We start from the raw sequence: 25,424 nt of genomic DNA on the forward strand, positions 1-25,424 counted from the left end.
TTATAATTTTCTATATTCATATCATTACCTAGTTTTTTGAACCTTTTGTAAGCTCCTTTTCTTCTTGACTGGATTTACAACACTATTTGTGCACCACGGATCTTGTACTCTACCATCCTTTCCATGTCTCATTGGAACGTACCTACTGAGAACCCCACGCAAATATCCCCTGAACATTTGCCACATTTCTTCGGTACGTTTCCCTGAGAACATCTGTTTCCAATTTATGCTTCCAAGTTCCTGCCTGATGGCCTCATAGTTCCCCTTACTCCAATTAAATATTTCCCAAACTTGTCTGATCCTATCCCTCTCCAATGCTATGGTAAAGGAGATAGAATTGTGATCACTATCTCCAAAATGCTCTCCCACTGAGAGACCTGACACCTGACCCGGTTCATTTCCCAATACCAGATCAAATACAGTCTCTCCTCTTGTAGGCTTATCTACTAATTGCGTCAAGAAGCCTTCCTGACCACACTTAAACTCCACCCCACTAAACCCCTCACTCTAGGGAGATGTCAATCAATATTTGGGAAATTAAAATCTCCCACCACAACAACCCTGTATTATTACTCCTTTCCAGAATATGTCTCCTTATCTGCTCCTCGATGTCCCTGTTACTATTGGGTAGCCTATAAAAAATATCCAGTAGAGTTATTGACCCCTTTCTATTCCTAACTTCCACCCACAGAGACTCCGTAGACAACCCCTCCATGACTTCCTCCTTTTCTGCAGCCGTGACTCCTTCTCTGATCAACACACCCCCACCTCTTTTGCCTGACTTCCTATCCTTTCTGAAACATCTAAAGCCTAGCACTTGAAATAGCCATTCCTGCCCCTGCACCATCCAAGTCTCTGTAATGGCCACAACATCATAGTTCCAAGTGCTGATCCACGCTCTAAGCTCATCCACTTTATTCATGATACTCCTCACATTAAAATAGACACATCTCAAACCATCGGACTGAGCGCAACCCTTCTCTATCACATGCCTATTCTCTCTTTCGCGCTTTCTCCAAACTTTCTCTATTTGTGAGCCAACCTCCCTTTCCTCCGTCTCTTCAGTTCAGTTCCCACCCCCCAGCAATTCTAGTTTAAACTCTCCCCAATAGCCTTAGCAAACCTTTCCACCAGGATATTGGTCCCCCTTGGATTCAAGTGCAACCTGTCCTTTTTGTACATGTCACACCTGTCTCAGAAGAGGTCCCAATGATCCAGAAATCTGAACCCCTGCCCCTGCTCCAATCCCTCAGCCACGCATTCGTCCTCCACCTCATTCTATTCCTCTACTCACTGTCACGTGGCACAGGCAGTAATCCTGAGATTACTACCTTTGAGGTCCTGCTTCTCAACTTCTTTCAAACTCCCTGTAGTCTTTTTTCAGGACCTCCTCCCTTTTCCTATCCATGTCGTTGGTAACAATATGTACCACGACCTCTGGCTGTTCTCCTTCCCACTTCAAGATATCTTGGACACGATCAGAAACATCCCGGACCCTGGCACCTGGAAGGCAAGCTACCATCCGCGTTTCTTTCCTGCGTCCACAGAATCGCCTATCTGACACCCTAACTATACAGTCCTCTAACACAGCTGCCATCCTCTTCTTTTCCCTACCTAGCTGAGCCACAGGGCCAGACTCTGTGCCAGAGGCGCGACCACTGTTGCTTCCCCCAGGTAGGCCGTCCCCAACAGTATTCAAGCAGGAATACTTATTGTTAAGGGCGACAGCTACTGGGGTACTCTCTCATACCTGCTTCTTGCCTTTCCCTCTCCTGTTACCCACCGCTCTGTCTCCTGTGGTCCCAGGGTGACTACCTGCCTATAGCTCCTCTCTATCACCTCTTCAATCTCTCTGACTAGACGAAGGTCATTGAGCTGTAGCTCCAGTTCCCTAAAGCGGTCTCTAAGGAGCTGTAGCTCAACACACCTGGTGTGGATGTGGTCGTCCGGGAGGTTCTAGGACCTCCTACATATGACACCGAGCACAAAAAAACCGACCTCACACATATACTCTGTCTTTATTTTAAACAGATAACCTACCTGGCCTCAACCCTTTATCACCGAAGCCTCGTTGAGCCAAAGCCTTCCTCCTCTGTCTCCCTCTAATCTGACGCCCGCTCTGTAAATCTGTCTTCCTTTTAAACTCTTCCTGCTGTTCTCACTGGCCGACCTCCACGCGCTTACTTATCCTGACTACTCCCCCTCCCCCCCCCAAAGTGTTCTACTATAAAATCTTTATACTAATATTTTCTCACATTTTAGTCTCTGACAGATGTTAAGGTAACAATTTGTGGTGACAGACAAAGCTGCATGTAGGTGAGAATTAGAAGATGGCAAGAAGTGCAAGGAAAGAAAGGCCAATAATGTTGATTGTTCTCTATTGGTTAGAAGGTCAACATCGGAAAAGGAGTTTGTAAGCAACCATGAGAAGTTGTAAACGAAACAAAAAGAATGAAAAGGGTTATTTTTAATCAGAATCACAGAGGAAGTCATTATTGACTCTAGAGCTATTATGGCAAAGCAGAATCCTAAATTAAGGCATCCAGTAAGGGAAAATACCTACTTAACCTGTGTAAGGGGGTTTTGTCTTTTATGTTACTGCGTAGGCTAATTAAAATGGCTTCTGTGTTATGTTATACTTGGGAATGCTTCTTTGTTGTGTTAAACACTGAGAAAGTTCTGGTGCTAGCAGGTTGTTTTGGGTTAGACTGAGGTAAGACGATGTTAAGAACCAATTGGGATAGTTATGTTTTTGCTGGATCTGAAGATATTGTAGGCACAGGGTTTTGGGGCGGAAGGCGGGGGAGGGAAGGAGGGAGACGGAGACAGAGACAGAGACAGAGACAGAGACAGAGACAGAGACAGAGACAGAAAATATGGACCAGGTGCTGAGTCCGATAATGGGCTCCGTCCCTTATCGGCGACGAGAGGAGACAGAGACAGAGTATATGTGTGAGGCCAGTTTTCTGTGCTCAGTGTGGAGCATCTGGTCGACCACCGTTGTTGGTCCCAGGCAGCTGGTCGAGGTGGTCCAAGGGGTCGCAGGGTGAAGAAGAAGGGTCCTGAGCTCCAACTGTTTGTGCACGAAGAGATTGAACTTTGATAAGTGTGGCGCCTTTTATTTTCCTTTTATATTTTATTCTCTATTAATTATATAGTTCCAGTAATATCTATAAACTGTAAATCATTTAATCGTATCTGGTGCATTGTCTGTTATTTGGGCGGGGTGGGGTACATCACACAGCATCCACACAAACTATTACCCAGTTTGGCAGGGCCGAGGGCTGTTTCCCTAGACGACAGCGAGCCGAGCGACCCTGAGACTGGCCGGGGGGGGGGGGGGCTACACCTGAACCCAAGTAGTTTCCATGCCTGATGTGACCCAGAATTATTTGAAGAATATTACAATTAGAAAGTCATTAAGAGTCAGGCTTAACATTATGCAAAAATGTCCCTTATTCATCCCAAATCATGCACACCTCTCTCCACCCCCACTTCCCAAAGAGCGCATATTCGCCACTTCCTGATGATGGTAATGAGGCAAACTTGAAGCTGATACTCAGGAAAGTACTTCTCCATCCCAAGATTACATCCTTTATCAATAACATTACCTTAGCCTTCCCTCATAAATGAATAATTTTCAACTTCCACTGCTCAGTGATACGGGGCCATGTACCAGTTACTCCATTCCTACCCATTAACATTCCATCAATAAACTCAAGGACCTGCACACTAGAGATCCCTACGTTTTGAGCAGTGCTGTTCCAGTATACTTATGAGCCTGTAAACTTCCTGTTACAGCACAAATTTAGTCTAAGTATTTAGTATCTCTCAGCTTCTCCCCAAACACAAATTGAAATACAGTGTTATTATTCAAGTTCACTCACTAATCAATGAAATGTTCTTCTGGAAGGTGATGATAATGACTTTTCCCAAGGTTAAGGGTTGGGGCTGTTTCCTGAAAATTCCACATTTCACTCCACTTTCTTACTTAACAATGATTCTCCACAAAAGGAAGCCAACAACTTCTACAGCTGGACAAATAAATGGCTGCTAACATTTATGTCTTAGGTGTTCCAGGAAATAATCTACCACCAAATGGAAACCTAATGACCAGTAAAGGATATCACCTAGCATATAGACAGGGAGTGAGCACTGCAAAGGTACGGGCGAGAAAGGTGGAGAAGCATTTACTGGACTGCTTTGAATCAGTGGACTGGACCACTTTCAGGGATTCACCTTAGGATCTGAATAAAATTGTCAGTCTTAAACCAGCTTCCTCAAGACCTGATTGGATGAGTGTGTGCTTTCAAGAACATACCAAACCAGGAGCCTTGGATGAACCAGGAGATCTGCAGTCTGCTGAGGGCAAGATCTGTGGTATTCAAGACCAGTGATCCAACTATGACCTAAAGGCCAGCATGAGAGTGAAAGAGCAATTCCTTGTGAAATTAGAGATATAGTTGGATGCACAACAGCTCTAACAGGGTGTGCATGCCGTTACTTCCTACAAGGTGAAACCTAACAGTTTAAAGGCCAGTGAACCCCACTGCAAAGAGCTCTATGCCTTTTATTCACACTTTGAAGGGGAGAATAAACTACACCTGTGCAAACCACCACATCTAGTGACCCTCTGATTGGAGGCAGATATCAGAACATCCTTCAAGCGGGTGAACCCTTGCAAGGTGTCAGACCCCATTGGTGCACTTAGCAAGGTACTGTGCCAACCAACTGGCTGGACGGTTCAAAGACATATTCAAATTCTGACTGCTACAACCAGAAGATCCTACCTGCTTCATACCCGTGTCCAGGAAGACCAGAATAGTGCTCAGTAGCACTCACATCTACTATTATGAAGTGCTTCGAAAGGTTACTCATGGCTAGGATTAACTCTTGCCTAAGCAGGGACATGGACCCACTGCACTTTGCCTGCCAAAACAACAGCAATACCCGTGCCAGGCTGCTGTTTACAGATTACAGCTCAGAGTTCAACACCATCATCCCTTCAGTGCTAATCAATAAGCTTCAAAGCCTGGGCCCATCTCCCTCTGCAACTGGATCCTTCACTTCCTCACTGGAGACCATAGTCAGTGTGATCTACAATAACATCTCCTCCTTGCTGACAGTCAACATGGGCACATCTCAAGGATGTGTGCTTGGACCATTACTCTACTCTTTCTACACATGACTGTGCAGCTGGGCACAGCTCAACACCATCTGTAAATTCACCAATAACAACATTGTTGTTGGCAAAATCTCAATGGTAATGAGCAGGCACACAGGAATGAGATATATCAGCTGGTTTATAAAAATAACTTTGTACTCAACATCAGCGAGACCAAGGAACGGATTGTTGCAACCAGGAAGGGGAATATCCTCACTGAGAGGTCATCAGTGGAAAGGGTGAGCAGCTTCAAGTTCCTGGGTATCAACATCTCAAAAGGATCTATCCTGGGCCCAACATCTTGATGCAATCACAAAGGCAGCACACCAGCGACTATTTCATTAGGAGTCTGAGAAGATTTGATAGGCCACCAAAGACTAACAAATTTCTATAGATGTCTGGTAGAGGGCATCCTAACTGGTTGCATCACAGCCTGATATGGATACACCAATGTGCAGGATCAAGAGGCAGTGCAGAGGTTTGCAGTCACAGCCAGCTCCATCACGGACACAACCCTCCACACCAGCAAGGGCATCTTCAAAGGGTGATGCCTCAAGAAAGCAGAATCTATCATTAAGGACTCTCACCATCTAGGTCATGCCCTCTCTCGTTACCACCAAAAAAGGAGGAGGTACAGGAGGCAAAGACCCACAATCAACATTTTAGGAACAACTTCTGCCCTGTCATCAGATTCTGACTGGTTCATGAGCACAATCTCACTATTCCTCCTTTGCAGTATTTATTTATTTTTCTACCTTCTGGTAATTTTTTTATGTCCTGCATTGTACTGTCGCCACAAAATGAATTTCATGACATATTTCAGTGACAATAAATCTGATTGATTCATAGCACTCTGGTGTATATGAAAATAAACTAATCTATATTGGAGTGATCCACTAACCTCCTGAAATCAGTCAAAGCTCAAATCACTATTATTAGAGACTGATCACAATTTACTGCTACACACAGCTAAATAAGCACAATGGTAGCTAGGGCAGAGCAATCTTCTGGATCCACCCCAACTATCCCTATCCACCAGCCAATCCTTTTCAATTTTCGTACTATCACGTGTTAAAGCTGATACATAGCATAAACTGTAGCAAATGAACAACTAACTTCAAGGATAACTTCCTCCCTCACACAACTTAGAAAAACAATAAAAACATTGTTGAAGGAATATCACTTCCAGGTTCTCCTCCAGTCCTTTCATGAATTTAGAAGATTTAGTTTAAAAGGTTTAAAAGACCCAATTTCATTTATAACATTCTGACAGTGGCAGCACCATCACTTTAAGAATAGGAACAATCCTTGTACAAACCAAATTTGGGCAATTAGAGATGGCCAATCTCGATTTCAATCTTGACACCATTGTTCACACCTATAAAACAAAGGATTCTTCTCCTCTCAATGTTCGCGTGGCCAAGTGGTTAAGGTCTAGTGATCTGAAGGTCACTAGTTCGAGCCTCAGTTGAGGCAGTGTGTTGAGTCCTTGAGCAAGGCAATTAACCACACATTGCTCTGCGATGACACCGGTGCGAAGCTGTATCGGCCCTACTGCCCTTCCCTTGGATAACATGGCGTGGAGAGGGGAGACTTGCAGTATGGGCAACTGCCGGTTTTCCATACAACCTTGCCTAGGCCTGCGCCCTGGAAACTTTCCAAGGCGCAAATCCATGGTCTCATGAGACTAACAGATGCCTATATACAAGTGTTGGAGAATAATCCATTCTTCAAATCCAGTTTCTCTAACAATGGGATCTTCATTTAATGCAATCTATGGGTAAGGAATATCTTACTTCTCAGGAAACAGTGCCTTGTGCCATTTTTCCATTACTTCTCGTCACCTCAACTTTTCTATATACTCTAAATGAGAATTTTCTTCTGGTGAATTTTGATCCCCAATATAAATATTACTCCCTTCTCATTGGGAAACCCTCTTAAGACTGCTTAAAGTGAATTATTGTGTCTGATTTTTTTTTGAAGTGTGCTCCGAAGTGCACATCTTCCAAATTATTAAACTCAGAACCACTTCCATCTATACCACATTCTAAGCCATCTCTTAATTCTGTCACTTGCATCTGTCCACAACAACTGTGATTGCTGCTGCAATGCTCCTGGCTGTTTTCCACTACCAACATTCCACAAAATCAACGCCAAAAATCCTGCAGCTTTTTCTTATCACACACTGCCCTATCAATCATCTTGTCTTTACAAACCAATACTGCTTTCCTACTGGCACAGCCATTATCCTCTATTACTTTCTCTTTCATTCACTCCTATCTTCAAACTTTGACTTCCCTTTGCATCACATTATCAAAAGAAAGAACCTTTAACCATATGTTCTAATCTCTAGTAACTGGCCCAGTCTCTGCAATCCGATGTTCAATTTAGTCTCCACTCCTGCAACTTCTCCTTAATTGGGTTGGTCTTTTAAATTCCCCGCCCCCCGTTGAGCTTTCGAGTGTTCTGTATGTTATCAGACCCGGTTATGCAGGACAGCTGCCGCAAGAGCAATGAATAAATGTAGAAACTTGTACAGAAATCAAAATAAATTGAGGTACATGTTAAAATTCCCCAAAATATATCAGGGGAAAGGGCACGTTAGACGAATGGATGATTTCTGCTGGCGTCGCCGGTCTCGGTGTGAGTGATGAACCCGACGGCCGTCACTTGGTACCTGTGTCCCCACCACCACGATCTGCGGCAGTTGGATGATATCCGCTCCCACCGTGTTAAACACTTCCTGCAGCTTGTTAATGACTGGAATAAGCGCCTCCATCACTGTGGCAGACAAAACGCCCCGACCAAATCCTTGCTGCTTGCGAGACTGTCACGACTCTCGCCGAATAACCGTTACTTGCCAAGGCTTCAATGCACCTCCATCTCCGGCAACACCAGTCAAGGAGAAGCACCAGGCCGCCGTCGGGGCAGCATCACCAGAACGCATGCGCGGACGCATCCACCAAGCGGGACAGGCGAATTGCGCACGGCATGATGGGCCTTTTATTTCAAACCCTCTCAGATAAATAAATAAACTACATCTCCCATCAAGCCCTTAAGTAACGTCAACAAAGCCTGATTTCTGAGTGGTTCCGCTGAAGGAAACGTATAACTTCCGATAATCCTTCTTGGCAAATTCCGACGGTTCCCTAGTAACATTAAAAACGCAAACAACAGGAATTCTGCAGATGCTGGAAATTTAAGCAACACACATCAAAGTTGCCAGTGAACGCAGCAGGCCAGGCAGCATCTCTAGGAAGAGGTGCAGTCGACGTTTCAGGCCGAGACCCTTCGAAGGGTCTGCTGCGTTCACCAGCAACTTTTATGTGTGCTCCTAGTAACATAGCCGGGCACCACCATTAAATCCAAGGAAGTCACTTAAAAAATGCCAGGAAAATAATGAAAGTCTAAGAATGGGGAACAATTTTTTAGAATTCAGAAGAGGATGACCAAGAAATTGATAAATAAAGAACAGAATAGAAAAGTAAATCAGCAAGAAATATAGCAATCTGTTGAACTCCTTGGGTATATGCAAATGAAGAGGAACATACGTGAATCCCTTCCTGGCAGATGAGAGAATTTTTCACGGAGAATAAAGAAATAGCAGATATTTAAACAAATAACAGGAATTCTGCATATGCTGGAAATTCAAGCAACACACATCAAAGTTGCTGGTGAACGCAGCAGGCCAGGCAGCATCTCTAGGAAGAGGTACAGTCGACATTTCAGGCCGAGACCCTTGATGTGTGTTATTTAAACAAATGTTTTGTCTGAAAAATGATCTAGTGCTTTTCCAACATATATGATGAATAAACTCTTCCTGGGCTTCCAGCTGGGTACAGATATTGATTATAACCAATGTTTTGATGACAAGCTCCACCAGGGATGATGAAGATTTGTCTGTTTTCATGGAAGAGACAAATACTTGGGTGTTCACCTTGACAACAGGCTTGACTGGAAAACCAGCACCAAGAATGGGATGAGCAGACTCCATTTTCTAAGGAAGCTGAGATCCTTTAATGTGTGCAACAGGATGTTAGAGATCTTTTACCAGACTGTTGTAGCAAGTGCAGTTTTTGCTGCTTTATGTTAGGGGAGCGGCATCAGTGCTGGTGATGCTAAAAGACTAAATAAACACATCAAAAAGGCTGGAGCCATCCTTGGCTACAACCTGGACTCTTTTGAGTTCATGGTGGAAAGGAGGTCACTAAGCAAACTGTTATCCATTATGGACAACCTGGCACATGCTCTCCATGACCTACTGAATAAGCAGTGGAGCCCTTTTTGAACAGACTCATTCAGCTCCACCGTCACAGGCATTGTTACAGAAAATATTTCCTACCAAAGGCAATAAGCATATACAACAATTCATCTCTGTGCAACAGGAGAACACACGTCATAGTACAATTATCTCTGCTTTATTATTTTGTACGTTATTATTGCATATTGGTACACTTTTTGTATTATTACTAGTTTTGCACTATTATTCTGTATTTATTATTAATTACGCACACGGCTAAGTGTGTTTTTAAATATCGCTGCTGCAATGAAAGAATTTCCCACTCAAGATCAATAAAGTATTATTATTATTATTATTTATTAAATCTCCCAGCAATACTGGAGAGCTAAGGAAATAGTCTTTTTGCTTCCTCCTTGACACTTAGAAATGCTGGAGAAATGCTGGAGAATTTAATGTTTTAAAAGTGATTAACTCCAAGGGCTAATCATTTAGAACATCCTAAAGTTTTGAAAGAACTAGCGGATATTCTAAAATTCAGGAATAGCTTCTACAGGTAAAAGTAACAGAAGTGACCCCCTCATCGCAAAAGAAAGTGACCCGCTTTGTTTAAGAAAGGAGAGAGAAAACAGAGAACTACAAACCCATTGGCCCAACATCAGTAGCCGGGAAATTGCTGAGTGAATTATTGGAGTTGCAGGCTGACAGTTCCCTGGGTCCTGATGCACTGAAAATATGTGGCTAATTTGTAGGTTGATGGCTGATTTTAACTTTGCAAAATTCATCAGTATTCAGGAATGTTCCATTACACTGATATGAAAAATGTAATTCTTTTATTCAAAAAAGAATATGTGAGGGAAACAATGCAGGGAATCAAAGGCCAGTGAAAGCAATGCAAGTTGCAGATACTGAAATCAGAAAATGTTGGAAATACGCAACAGGTCAGTCCTATTGAAAGGTCTCCAACCTGAAGCACTGACCCTGTTTCTCTTCCCACAAATACAGCCTGACCTTCTGAGTTTTCCCAGCTTTTTTTTTGTTTTAAACCAATGGTCGGTAAACCTATACATGCCAAAAGAGGAATATGGAGGCTAATGATCCCTCCCATCGATCCAACAATCCCTTTGACCCCCTACCATCAGGCAGAAGGTACCGTAGCACTAGGACAAACCAGAACTTTTAGAATGGTAAACAGCTTCTTCTCCCAGGCTGTGAGATGACTGAACTTCCTATCACCGCTCAGGTCTTACCTCATATGGAGCACAATACTGTTTACTTTTTAACTTGCATTGTAAATACACCTTATTATTTGTTAGTTTATCTGTGGTAATATTACTTTATGTTGTGTGTGAGTTATATATACAGTGGATTCCAGTGGATTGAGACATATTGGGATCAGTGCTGTCCAAATCAGCCGAAGTTTCAGACATCCACAGGTTGGAGTGGATGACTGTGACTTCTTCTGTGCCTCGTAATGCCCCTTGTTCACCACGTAGTGTTTCAGAACTGCCTTCCTGGCCATTGGTTCTCAAAGTTCAAAGTAAATTTTATTATCAAAGTACATATATGTCACCAGATACAACCCTGAGATTCATTTTAATGTAGACATACTCATCAAATTTATCAAATAGTAACTATAACAGGATCAATCAATGATCAACCAGAAAGCAGACAACACTGTGCAAATGCAAATATAAATAAATAGCAGCAAATAATAAGACATGAGATAATGAGATAAAATGTCCTTAAAATTAGATCATTGGTTGTGAGAACATCTCAATGGATGGGCAAGTGAGTGTAGTTATCTCATTTTGTTCAACAGCCTGATTGTTGAGGGGTAGCAACTATCCTTGAACTTGATGATGCAAGTCCTGAGGCTCTTGTACCTTCTACCTGATTGTAACAGTGAGAAAAGAGCATGGACTGGGTAGTAGCAATCTCTGATGATGGATGCTGCTTTCCTACAACAGTGTTTCATGTGGATGTGCTCAATGGTAGGGAGGGCTTTACCCATGATGTACTAAGCCAATTCCACTACCTTTTGTAGGATTTTCTATTCAAAGGCATTGGTGTTTCTGTACCAGGCCATGACGCAGCCAGTCAATACACTCTCCATACACAACCATAGAATCTAATCAAAGTTTTAGATGTCATGCTGAATCTCCTCAGAGATGCTGTGATGCTTTCTTCGCATTTGCACTTATGTGCTGGGTCCAGGACAGACCCTTTGAAATAGTAACACCAGGAATTTAAAGTTATTGTCCCTCTCCACCTCTGATCCTCAGATGAGGACTGGCTCAGGAACTTCTGGTCTCCCTCTCCTGAAGTCTACAATTAGTTCCTTGGTCTCACTGTAGATCTCATCTGCCATATCCACCAGAGATGATTTTGCAAGCTAGGACAGGCATGTCTCAATCTAACGCAGGTATGAGACTCTCCGGCTACCCTCTCCTGATTTAGCCCACACGTCAAAGCGGTGTATGGGATGGGTCTTCTTGAAGCCCAGGTGAATGCTTAATGTCCAGTGGGGACCAAGGGTAACATTTAACATGATTGTTGATACTTTCAAATTCTTCATAATTCCTAACTTGTTGAAGTAATGAGATAGTTTCATTTTCACTACCAGCCATTCCTGACATTTCCAAGTTTGAGTGCTTGAAACTATAGGGAACAAAACGGTTCCAAACTGTCCTACTGCCTATTTCTCTCCAGACTATCAGTGACAAAAATCACTGCTTTTTGAACACAAACACAGACACAGACAACTGACGCCATTTAAAAACTATTCCCTATAACACCGTGTAGTGTCTAATGGTCACACAGGCGCACATGACTGATGCTCGTTAGAAACTGTTCAGCAACGTCTCCTGGTCCAATTATGCAGCATTGTGTCACAAATAAACAAAGGGGAGTCCTGGCTATTTTCTCGATTAATTTTGGTTCTTTAAGATTTTTCCCAAATAAGTGACTGCCCAATTAACCAGAATCCACTGTGCCTATGTTACGCACCTTGGGCTGGAGCAACGTTATTTCTTTTGGCGATATACATGTATACGATTGAACTAACAATAAACTTGAACTTCAAGAAATAACAGAGTGCAATAAGATCAATATAAACAAGCAAAGTTAATGCAGTTATGAGAAAGGGAAATCATATTTGATCAATATGTTGGAGTCATTTGAAAAAGTAATATGGTGTGGATGAAGGGGAACTGATGGATGCATTATTCTTTAGATTTCCATAAGACAGTTAATAATGTGCCTCCTGGGAGGCTATTATAAAAAATAAAGCTCCTGGCATAGGAGATAACATACTGATGTGATTGGAAGATTGGCTTACTAACAGGAAACAGAAAGTAAACATATATTGGTAATTTTCTGGTTGGCATGATGCATCTTGGGTTGTGACACCTGACAGTACTAAAGTCTTAAATTTTACAATTGATAGCAATGAATTAGAGGAAGGTATCAAAGGTTACTAAGTGTGAAGATAACTTAATTTTGCATGTATTTTTGTGTTATAACAATGTAAGGAGGTAACGAAGGTAACAGGGACAAAAACATCCACTTGGGTGACACACCAGGATGGGAAGAGATACAACCCTCTGGCAAACTGTGTGATTGGCAAAGGAGGAGCAGAAAAATCTCATTGTTCCAGCTAAGTGGTTGGAGCATGATCTCATTTCTAACCCACACTTTAGTTTGTCAGAAGGGTCAACATGAGATCAGATGGCCCAAGTATTAGCACCAATGTCACTTGTTCAAATAAGAGATCACAAAAAGGATGTAGGCAAAAGGCAGGCAACTATAGTCCGGTTAGCTTAACATCTGTAGTTGGGAAAATGCTTGAAGCTGAAGAAATAGCAAAACATCTGGAAAGAAATCGATCCATCAGGAAGACACAGCATGGATTCAACAAAGGCAGGTCCTGATTGACAAACTTACTGGAGTTCTTTGAGGATATAACAAGCTCAGTGGATAGAGGGGAACAGATGGATATTATTTACTTGGATTTCTAGAAGTTGTTTGACAAGGTGCCACATAAAAGACATATCCATAAGATAAGGATGCATTGAGTTGGGGTGATGTATTAGCACGGATAGAGAATTGGTTAACCAAGAAAAAGCAGAGAGTTGAGATACATGGGTGTTTCTCTGGTTGGCAATCAGTGGTGAGTGGCGTGTTGCAGGAGTCGGTGCTGGGCCCGCAACTGTTCATGATATACGTTAACCATCTGGAAGGGAGGCCTTGAGTGTAGTGTAGATCTAAGTTTGCTAAGTTGAATGGAAAAAGCAAATTATGCAGAGGATACAGAGTCTGCAGAGAGATATAGATAGGTTAAGTAAGTGAGCAAGGGTCTGGCAGATGGAGTACAATGCTGGCAAATGCAAGGTCATCCACTTTGAAAGGAAAAATGGAACATCAGATTATTATTTAATTTGTAAAAAATTGCAACATGCTGCTGTGCAGAGGGACCTGAGAGTACTTGTGCATGAATCACATCAGGTTGGTTTGCAGGTGCAGCAGGCTATCAAGAAGGCAAATGGAATGTTGGTCTTCATTGCTAAAGGGATTGAATTTAAGAGCAGGGAGGTTATGCTGCCACTGTACAGGGTACTGGTGAGGCCACACCTGGAGTACTGTGTGCAGTCCTGGTTTCCTTACTTGAGGAAGGATATACTGGCTTTGGAGGCGGTGCAGATGTGGTTCACCAGGTTGATTTCAGAAATGAGGGTGTTAGACTATGAGAAAAGTTTGAGTTGCTTGGGACTGTACTTGCTGGAATTCAGCAATGTGAGAGGAGATCTTATGGAAACATAAAATTATGGAAGGGATAGATATGAGAGGCAGGAAAGTTGTTTTCACTGCTAGATGAGACTAGAACTAGGGAACATAGCCTCCAGATTCAGAGGAGTACATTTAGGATGGAGATGAGGAGGAACTTTTTTCCCCAGAGTGGTGAATCTGTGGAATTCTCTGCCCAATGAAGCAGTGGAGGCTACCTCAGTAAATATACTTAAGGCAAGGTTTGCATAGTAGGGGAATTAAGGGTTATGGGGAAAAGGCAGGTAGGTGGAGATGAGTCCATGGTTAGATCAGCCATGAGCTCATTGAATGGTGGAGCAGGCTCAACAGGCCAGATGGCCTACTCCTGCTCCTAATGTTCTCACGTTCTTAAAAGATGCTAACTTATTTCTACTGTTATGAACTTTGATGACGTACTGGACTGCCAGCCACCTAATCCACACCATTATCTCCATCAGATTAATCTCAAAACATCAGCATTAGCAGAAGTGTTGCCAGAGCTTCTCAAAACTCCCAATAATGATGGTCTTTTCAAATGGTACCTTACGACCTATTGACTCCCAGGCTACAGTTGTTACAAGGTGTTCAAGCCCATTGGATACTCCGAGGTGGTTTTTTCACCAAGAGCCACCCGATTCCCGATTACAGTATATAGCTTTAGTCCTTCTGAAGCAGGACATCTGAATAGTGTTTGGGATTTTCTCTGTCAGTGGTTTCAGCTCATTTCTTTTAGTGGTCTAAAACAATTTCTCATTAACCACTATGCCTTGTATCTTTTAATCATTTCATATTTAACTGCTGTACAGAGGTATTCTTCTCAACACTGTGAGATTATTTTATACAAATAATGTTTCATGTAGATGGACATCATAACAGTTATTTTAATTACCTCCCTCACTCAGCGAGTATAAATGTCAGTACATAGTACAGTGGATGCATTTAGTACATGGCCGTAAGTAAGCCCAAGAACTGACTTCACAAATAGTTTAGTTTGAGAAAGTATATTATCCAATTCTAAGTCAGTGCCACCACCCATTCAGAGAATTCAATTTTTAGGTTTATTTTACAACTTGATTAAAGATGTCAATTAGTAACTAATATACAAATCTAACTTTACTGTATAATCCTGACTCAGAAGCACTCCAGCATTATTCTAATTTAGCACATTGTGATCAAGTTTGCATCTTCAGGTCTCTGTTGCTTACTCACATTTACCTCAGTGAGGAAAACACAGCACCAAATGCTTCATTCTGCCTACCACTTATAACAATGACACTATAACAACCATGAACTTTGGTGACTAAGTTATCAGACTGAGCCATTTCACAATATGATAATTTTTCTTTCCAACTCTAAGCAATGAGAGTCCATTTGTCAGAATATGTTGCTTTAAAACCAGCACTTGTTCTGGTTTAGTCACTCGTAAGTGATTAATCCAAATCCCACCATCCAGGATCATCTGGTACCTAGAATGGAAGAAACAAAACTTCAATATAGCTTGGATTTTCGAAATGATTGCTCTTCAATCAACTAACTTCGACTTAAAACTATTGTTCACAACAGAACTGTTAATTGTTATCAAAACTCAAATCTAGAGCAGAGATTAACCCATTTAGAAAGATTGCACTGGCATTGCTAACCATCCACATTCAAATTGATCATTTTATAGAGAACTGTAGCACGTGATCAATTTATGAGATTAAGTTTTTTTTCGAATCTAGTTGGACCCTTCATCATAAAGTTTCTGATGAGTGTGAGTCATATAAATCAGAATCAGAATCAGGTTTATTATCACTGGCATGTGATGTGAAATTTGTTAACTTAGCAGCAGTTCAACGCAATACATAACCTAGCAGAGAGAAAAAAGTAATAATAAATTAAATAAAACATAATAATAAACAAGTAAATCAACTACGTATATGGAATAGATTTTTTAAAAATGCAAAAACAGAAATACTGTAAATTAAAAAAAAAAGTGAGGTAGTATCCAAAGCTTCAATGTCCATTTAGGAATTGGATGGTTCTCAACGTGGGCCATGCTTGATTTTGTAGGGGCCACAAGTAAAAACAAGATACTGAGGGCAACGGGAATTTCTGAATGGGCCATAATAAGTTTACCATTTTAATGAAATATTACTAAAATATATAAAATATTGCACAAAAGTCTTAGGCACATACGTACATTTGGGTGCCTGATACTTTTGCACATTACTGTAGTAATTTTATGTATTGCAGTGCACTGCTGCCACAAAAAAAATCATGACATATGTGAGTGATGTTAAACCTGATTCTGATATGGGCCTCTATTGTGGACTGAGAGTGTGAAGGGGCAGGAGAGGGGAATCATGGTTGGGTAAAGGACAAGGGAGCAGGAAACAGCAGAAGGACATTCTGTAATGATCAATAAACCAATTGTTTGGAAGCAAAAGACCTTGCCAGGTGTTTCAGGGTTGGTCTACACCCATGCTGCACCAACCATCACCCCCCCCCCCCCAATCCTGACACTTCTCCTCGACAATCTGTCCCACATCCCTCCCAAGGAGCTGGTTGTGGACTACAGCAGTGGTCAGTGCAGCAGTAGCCAGAAAGCACCCAGCAAATCTTTAAGAAAAAAGCCAAAATAAACAAGCTAATTAATTAGGTGCCGCCCAGCACGTAAATGGCAGCCCAGATCAGAGGCAATTGCCCATTGCGTCGCCTCTGATCTGGGCGGCACCTAATTAATTAGCTTGTTTATTTCAGCTTTTTTCTTAAAGATGTGCTGGGTGCATCCCGGGTACTGCTGCACCCCTGCATGCTTCGCGGCAATGTATCAGTCCACGGCCCGGAGGTTGGGGACCACTGGACTACAGGAAAAATGGAGATAGGCTAACCCCTATTGACATCAATGAATCTGGGGTTGAGAGGGTGAACAGCTTTCTAAGTTCCTCTGCATATACATCATTGAGGATCTCATGTGATCTGTACATACCGGCTGTGTAGTGAAAAAAGCACAACAGAACCTCTTTCACCTCAGATGGTTGAAGAAGTTTGGTATGGGTCCCCAAATCCTTTCTATAGGGGCACAGCTGAGAGCATCCTGACTGGCTGCATCACCGCCTGGTATGGGAACTGTGCTTTCCTCAATCACAGGATTCTGCAGAGAATGATGCGGACAGCCCAGCGCATCTGTAGACGTGAACTTCCCACTATTCAGGACATTTACAGCAACAGGATGTGTATAAAGGTCCCAAAGGATCATTGGGGACCTGAGTCATCCCAACCACAAACTGTTCCAGCTGCTACCATCTGGGAAATGGTACTGCAGCATAAAAGCCAATACCAACAGGACAGCTTCTTCCACCAGGCCATCAGACTGATTAATTCATGCTGACGCAATTGTACTTCTAAGCTATATTGACTGTTCTGTTGTATATCTTGCTGAACATACTACTTATTACAAATTACTAAAATTTGCACATTGCAGATTCAGATGGAGACGCAACTCCTCATGTATGTGAAGGATGCAAGAAGTAAAGTGAATTCAAATTACAACTGTAGTGTGCAAAAGTCTTAGGCACTCTAACTATATACAAGTGCCTAAGACTTATGCACAGTACTCTAAATGGTCAAAAATAAAATCACAATCCAAGAGAGTGCAGTCAAGACAGAAACAATAGGATTATACAGTATTTTAAAGAAAGAATCCCTAATGGGCTAATACAGAGCTGAACTGTCAAACTGCATGACACTACCAAGGTTGGAAAGAATAAATGATGGAGTCATGCTATGTTGATTTCCTTAGTGAAGGGGTTCCCAACCAGGGGTCCATGGACATCTTGCTTAGTGATTTTGGTCCTTGACATAAAAAAAAAGACTGGGAACCACTTTGCCTTAACAACTCCTGACAACAAGTGTTTCCCACCTGATCTGTAGAAAGTTCTGGGGTTGGAGACATACCCTCTGGGGCCATCTGGAATAGCGTTGGCTTTGCGACAAAGATCCAGCACTGTTGTACCTGGCTCAAGCAGATTCTCAGAGAATGATGCTTCTTTAAACAATTCTTTTAGTTCTTCAACTGACATGGTCTCTAGTGCATCCACACTGTTATGATAGAGCACATCTGTACATCTGAAAGGAAAAAGAATAGAACTGAACACAATTGGCAGTAAAATACCAGACTAGAATTTGGTCAGCTGAGCTGAAGAGAAAAGTTACAAAATTTAAGACACACATTATTAAACAAAATTTCTCCCAACCTGCTGAACTACCAAACAGTTAAATCAAGTTACTCGAACAACAGGAATTCTGCAGATGCTGGAAATTCAAGCAACACACATCAAAGTTGCTGGTGAACGCAGCAGGCCAGGCAGCATCGCTAGGAAGAGGTACAGTTGACGTTCCAGGCCGAGACCCTTCGTCAGGACTAACTTAGTCCTGTTAGTCCTGATGAAGGGTCTCGGCCTGGAACGTCGACTGTACCTCTTCCTAAATCAAGTTACTGTTTGCTCAGGCGATGCCCAACATCCCATAGTGAAAACATTTCCATGTTTTCCCTGGATTCTGAAAACTGATTGTTACCATGAGACAAGCTGACAATTCTATAAAGAAATACAATTATGTATTATCCAGCAGTATACACAAAATGTGAAAAGCTGACAAATTATGCCACAGAAGATTAAATGGAATAGTTTATAAATTAACACAGTAAAAATATTTTGCTAAGCATTCTATGGAAAATACAGAACACTTGGAGAAGCTAATGAGGTCATTCAGGAAAGACTTTTGATCTCCACCTATAATAAAACTTCCGGCCAATCCTCCTAATGTCACCAAGAATGGCGGTGCATTTGGAAATAAGTTTCTGAAAATATTGCCTAAAACATCAACTATTAACAATAAAACACAACATAATTAAAAAGGTATCAGGGAATTATTTTATATTGCAAATATTCCAAGTTGGTATCGAGGTCAACCATTATTCCTGGGGGAAGAACGCGTGTATTGGAATTGGTTTATTACTGTCCCATGTACCAACATATAGTGAAAAGTTTCTCTTGCATACTGTTCATGCAGGTCAAATTACACAGTGCACTGAGTCAGAACAAACTAAAGTAAGAGAAATGCAAAATGAAGTATAAAAGCTACAGATAACATACAGTGCAAGTAAACAATAGCATGTGAGATCATAAAGAGGTAGATTATGAAATCAAGAGTCCATTTTATCTTACAAGAAAATGTTCAAGCGTCTGATAAAGGTGGGGTAGAAGCTGTCCTTGAGCCTGGAGGTGCATGCTTTCAGGCTTTTTTTTATCTTCTGCCCAATGGGAGAGGGGAGAAGAGAGAATGTCCGGGGCGGGGTGGGATCTTTGATTGTACCAGCTCCTTTAATGAGGCAGCAAGAAGTATAGACAGAATCTATAGGGGGCTGGCTCCTGTGAAGTGCTGTGTTCTGTCCACAACTCTCTGCAGTTTCTTCAGTCACATGCAGAGCAATTGCCATACCAAGCCATTATGCATCCAGTTAGAATGTTTTCTATAGTGCATCGATAAAAGTCTAGGGGGGCATGACAAATTTATTTAGCTTCATATGGAAGCAGAGGCATTATATATATATATAAATAAATCTATAGGGCCACTATGATCATGGCTAATCTGTAACTAAACTTTTCCCTGAATTCCTCAACACTGCTGATTAACAAAAATCTGTCAATCTTAAATAAAAAAGCATTAATTGACTTGATATCAATTACTATATGCAGCAGTATTTCTGCATAATCATGTAATAACTAACTTTACTTCTAAAGGTTATGACCTCAGCTCTCAACTTTCCAATGGAAATAATTTCTCCCCCTTTTCTATAACATTCCTACTACCTTAAAAACTTCAATCACCCTTTAATTTTCTAAACTCCAGGGAATGTAGCTCCAGTTTGTGTCAGCTCCCAGGGTAATTTAATCCTTGATGTTGAGATAGCATTATGCTAAATCCATGCTGCACCTCCATTATACCTGTTCATACAGACTTTCCACTTGCCTCCAGTTTTACAGTCTTCATGCACCTTGGCCAGATCAGCTTCTAGACAGTCTTGATTTTTGCTTCTGTTCATTAAATATTATAAGGGCTCAGAATATTGTTGCTTTTCCGCTTCTGTAGGTGTCCTTCTGTCAGTCACTGAAGCTTGAGAACGTTTATCACTAGACTTAAAGACAGCTTCTGTTCCACTGTTATCAGACTCTTCAATGGACTGCTCATGCTCTTGATCTCCCAACATGCTCCAACGTGGCACTGGCGCTTTATTTGTCTACCTGCACTGCACTTTATCTGCAACTGTAACACAATATTCTGCATTTTATTTTTTTTCCCTACTATCTTGAAGTATTTATGTACGACATAAATTTAAATCTAATTTAAAAGATTTTTTTTACTGTATCTTGGTATGTGACAATGATAAAACAATACAGCTAAATATCACTTCCTAGGGGTTTGAACAACAGACCTTTAGCACTCACCTTTTGGCAGATTCTAACCCTTCTTTGCCATGGACCAATTTTGTGACTTCTGCTGCTAGTCGTTTTTGAGCAATTCGCTTTCCTGCATCTATGTTGTGATTGACCATGATGCTTTCAATCTCAGGAAGTGGGATAAAGGTATAAAGTTTCAGATATCTAAAGAAAAACACATTCAAACCAAAAGATAGAGAATTATGCTTCATAATAAAACTACACCTTGTTGTTTCATCCAAAAGCAATGTTTTCCATTAGAACACCAATGAAGGCAAGTCTCATACTGTACCTAAGGTAGGAAATTGCAAAGGATAAGGGTCATGATTTTTTGTTGATTCTGTTGAAGACCAGAAACAAGAGGGAAAAAAAAAATCAGGACATTAATTACATTTGGAAGCTCTGGGAAAACATCCTGATCAGCCATGAGCCATCAATTCCTCTCACTCTCTCCTCCCCACAAATTAATGTTCTTCATTTGCTAATGACCACACAAGACAGAGATAAAAAAAAGTTGTAATTTTGTTTCCAAACAACTATTAAAACATACAAAAAATGAGGTAATAGTACCATGTTTCAAACTGGAAATAACCACTATCCAAGTGGAAACTGAACCCCAAAGTAATTCTTTAATTGCAAATACTTTCGAAATAAGAAATGGCTCTTTCAACACAGCGATTACTGTGGATTTGAAGAAATTAAGAAGAAGCCCATAACGGACATTTTGTTCTAATCAGACTTTTCGTTTTTTTTTGCAATGTTGGTGGGGGGGCAGGGGGGTCCTATATTTTACTGAATACTGCTGTTTTGAAACATTAGGAACCAAAATCAAAGTCGAGTTTGTTGTCATTTGCACAAGTACATGTGCACAGGTGCAATGAAAGGCTTTGCATGTTACATTTAATTAATAAACTGTTACTTAAAAATATGAAAGGAAATGTAAAAAAACAGGAACCACTGTGTTCTAACCAATCTCTTAAACCCAACTTGCAAGACATATTCTTACAATTTCTTGGTTAATAAGACCATAAGTCAAGGGAGCAAATTTAGGTCATCGATACTTCAGGTGTGCTCTGTCATTCCATCATGACTGATTATTTTCCCTCTCGTCCTCATTCTCCTGCCTTCTCCCATAATCTTTGACTCCCTTGCTAAATCAAGAACCTATGAACTCTTCCTTAAATACATAGAATGAATTGGCCTCCACAGCCTTCTGTGGCAATGAATTCCATAGATTGACTACCCTCTGGCTAAAAGTAATTCCTCATCATCTCCATTCTAAAGGCACGTCCTTCTATTCTGTGACTGTGCCATTTGGTCCTAGACTCTGCCACTTCTCTCCACATCTAGTCTAGTCTTTTAATATCCGGCAGGTTTCAATGAGATCCTCCCTCACTCTTCTAAATTCCAGCATGTACAGACCCACAGCCACTAAACACTGCTCATACATTAACCCCTTTAATTCCCAGGATTATTCTCATAAACCTCCTCTGGACCCTCTTCAATGTCAACACATACTTTCTTAGAGATGGAGCCTAAAACTGCTCCTAATACTCCAAATGTGGTCTAACCAAATCAGCATTACATACTTGATTTTATTTTCTTGTTCTCTGGAAATGAATGTTAACTTTGCATTTGCTTTCTTTACTCCTGGCTCACCTTTACGGAATTCTGCACTAGCATTCCTAAGCCCACTTGGAACTCCGATTCCTTAAGTCACTTTCCCTTTAAAAAATATTATGCTTTTATTCCTTCTACCAAAATGCATGACCATATACTTCCCTACACTGTATTTCATCAACCACTTCTTTGCCCATTCTCCTAATCTATTTAAGTACTTCTACAGACTCCCTACCCCCTCAACACTACCTGTCCCTCCACTTATCTTCATACTGGTCTTGTATTTAATACATACATTTTTAAAACCTCCCAAAATTTCAGAGAGAAACAAATTACCTTTCCACATGTGAATCCGGCTGCCTGACAAAGTACTGATAGAGTTCAAAGGGCGAAGTCTTGTTTCTGTTTAACCATACCGCATTTCCTGCAGTTTTTCCCAGTTTGTCTCCTGATGCACTGGTTACAAGTGGTACCATGATGCCATAGACGTCCTGTCCAGTCACCCTAAGGATTCACAAGTTTTCTTTTCAATAAAAGTACCAGCAGAAAATAAATGCATATAAACATCTAGACACTTGCAATGGAAAGCAAAAAGGGAAAACAAGACAGATGCGCTTTACTTGCTAATGAATTCGTATCCGGACATAATGTTGCCAAGTTGATCCGTCCCTCCCAGCTGAATCCGACAGCCATGGTGTTGATTTAAGTAAAAGAAGTCGTACGCTTGAAACATTTGGTAAGTGAACTCGGTTAAGCTCATCCCCTCGGGGCTCTTAAGGCGGGACTGCACACTGTGCCTGCTCAGCATGGTGCCCATACGAAAGTGCCTCCCTACGGTGTCGATGAAATCGACCACTTTCTTGCCCTCATACCAGTCCGAGTTGTTGACCACGCTGACTGGGCCCAAGGATGCGGCCTCGGCATCGGTGCAGAAGCAGGCGCGATGGTTGCGGAAGACGCCGAGGATCCCCTCCTGGATGCTCTGGGCGTTCTCCCGCACCGTGTCCGCGCTCACCGCCTCTCGCTCGCTGCTGCGGCCGCTGGGGTCGCCCAGCCGAGCCGTGGCTCCCCCCAACAGCGGTAGGACGCGGTGGCCGGCGCGCTGGAAGTGCAGCAGCCCGACGAGAGCGAGCAGGTTGCCGATGTGCAGGCTGTCAGCTGTGGGGTCGAAGCCGCAGTACACGCTCTGCGCGCCGGCGGACAGCAGTTGCTGCAACCCGCCCGCCGCCGGGAACACGTCCTTGAAAAGGCCTCGCTGGTGAAGCTGCAAAATGCTCCCGCCGCTTTTCCATCGGCTCCAGACTCGGGTATCAGCCCTCCCCGCTGCCGTAAACAAGGCTCTCCGTGTCCTCAGTAAACCCAGCAGCGGAGCCACGGGCGCCGCCATGTCGGCGAGGTCGTGGAGGCCCAGATGATGCTCTGTGCGTAATGGGTGTTGCAGGGCAGCAGGGAGGTGCAAAGCATGACTTCAGTTGGGCCTGAATTTTAAACACGTTAACAAGTAGACTAACAGAACTAGTCTTTTCGCAATAGCTTGGTCCATTCAACTGCTGTAAATCACTTGTAAAAATGAAACAAGTAGGTTTTAGAAGATCATGGAACTTACCTCGCCTTCTTTACTGTATTCACCAGATCAGTTTCTGTTTATTGACTTCTATTGCAATCCTCTTCTACTAAAATTTTCAAGCTTCGAAAACAGCAGTGGCTCATGTTCTGAAGAAAGTAGTTTTCAAACTTAGATGTTCTTCTTTCTGCAGTCCTTACCCTACAGTTATAAAGATTTTCTTGCCACATTTTTATCCTGGATTCAATTTTATCAGCAGTTTCTAAACAACTCCTATATTCTTTGGGTGTCATTCATTCCACAATGCCGATTATACACTCTGTAATTCAGACATCCCACCCTGCAAAAACTCATTTCATGGAGGTAGCACCACCACCACCCACCCCCCCCCCTCCAAGGGTGTACAGGACATTTGATTATGAAAGAACACAACAATTTACTTGATCACATATTGAAACTATTTACACACACACACACACACACACACACACACACACACACACACACACACACACATATATATATATATTCTTTGTTGAGTATTTATGATTATGAGGACACGCAGTCCCCTTTTATTGTTATTTAGTAATGCATGAAGAAATGATAAAATGTTTTTCCAGAATGATATCACAAAAACACATGACAAACTGACTTAAGAACTAACAAAAACCACATAATTGTAACATATAGTTACAACAGTGCAAAGCAATACCGTAAGATCATAAGAAAAGACCATGGCATGGTAAAAGTCTCAAAGTCTCTCGAAAGTCCCATCAACTCACGCAGACGGTAAACCTCCAGCACCACCAACTTGCCTGTGCGGCATACTGGAAGCATCCAACCACAGTCTGACTCCGAATCCGTCTGAAAAACTCCGAGCCTCTGACACACCTCTTCAACACCGAGCACCGAGCACCATCTCTGCCGAGCGCTTCGACCCTGGCCCCGGCAACAGGCGATACGCAAAGCCAAGGATTTGGGGCCTTTGTCTCCGGAGATTCTCGATCGCACAGTAGCAGCAGCAGCGAAGCAGGCATTTCAGAAGTTACTCCAGATGTTCCTCTGCGCTTCTCACGGCTGTCTCCATCAAATCCGGATTGTGCACGGCCCCCTAGTTAACACATATCGATATCAATTCGGAACGGCCGTGTGTGCTGCGTCGCACCGCCATCTTCTCCTCCCTCCCATTGCCATTTTGTTGGCAGTCTCAATGCTAATAGCTAAATGCTAAAGTAAATAGCTTTTCTATTTCTTTTGCAAACTTTCCTTGTACTGTGATGTGGCTTGCTTGGCAGATTTGAGCATTTTGCCAGAAGTCTCAACCTCATAGCAGTCTGTGTCAATGAATTTGTTAACTTTGCACGACATCAGAATCACAAGTGTTTCGTGAGATAGCTGACTTCTGAATTCTGTCTTAATGTGATGCACCATGCTGAATGCCTTTTCTACATCACAATTAGAATTTGGCAGCACCAAAAGCAGCTTCATCAACTGGCAGAGCTCTTTGAATCTCAACTTTTCTTTCTCCCTCTCCCCCCCCCCCGCCTATCC

General features: G+C 42.1%; 2 protein-coding genes across 6 annotated transcripts in view; both read right to left on the minus strand.

Annotated features, from left to right (window-relative positions):
* dnm1l (dynamin 1-like) overlaps positions 1-8,116 on the minus strand; it is a 60,894-nt gene extending 52,778 nt beyond the window's left edge. For 4 of the 5 annotated variants that reach the window (XM_072267808.1, XM_072267806.1, XM_072267805.1 and 1 more), the window contains exon 1: positions 7,842-8,115. In XM_072267808.1, the coding sequence (XP_072123909.1) occupies positions 7,842-7,943 (102 nt within the window). In that variant the 5' untranslated portion in view covers positions 7,944-8,115. Of the gene's footprint in view, positions 1-7,841 lie in introns of all 5 variants that reach the window. The other variant, XM_072267809.1, reaches the window with a different exon arrangement.
* A 2,160-nt stretch (positions 8,117-10,276) lies between these two features.
* Positions 10,277-23,747, minus strand: yars2 (tyrosyl-tRNA synthetase 2, mitochondrial). Its single transcript, XM_072267811.1, has 5 exons — positions 22,930-23,747; positions 22,646-22,813; positions 20,699-20,854; positions 18,147-18,317; positions 10,277-15,673 (listed from the first exon to the last, which is right to left on the minus strand). Exons 1-5 carry the CDS (start codon positions 23,694-23,696, stop codon positions 15,508-15,510), a joined length of 1,428 nt encoding a protein of 475 aa, XP_072123912.1. The 5' UTR covers positions 23,697-23,747; the 3' UTR covers positions 10,277-15,507.
* Positions 23,748-25,424: the final 1,677 nt, after the last annotated feature.

The sequence above is a fragment of the Mobula birostris genome, chromosome 9, assembly GCF_030028105.1.
Source record: "Mobula birostris isolate sMobBir1 chromosome 9, sMobBir1.hap1, whole genome shotgun sequence".
Taxonomy (NCBI): Eukaryota; Metazoa; Chordata; class Chondrichthyes; order Myliobatiformes; family Myliobatidae; genus Mobula; species Mobula birostris.

Excerpts from the sequence above, each read along its gene's own strand:
- yars2 (XM_072267811.1), bottom strand. The coding sequence starts at position 23,696 with ATGGCGGCGCCCGTGGCTCCGCTGCTGGGTTTACTGAGGACACGGAGA. Across the intron at positions 22,814-22,929 it reads GGATACGAATTCATTAGCAA|GGTGACTGGACAGGACGTCT; the intron begins GTAAAGCGCATC and ends GTGAATCCTTAG. Across the intron at positions 20,855-22,645 it reads CCGGATTCACATGTGGAAAG|ATATCTGAAACTTTATACCT; the intron begins GTAATTTGTTTC and ends GTTTTTCTTTAG.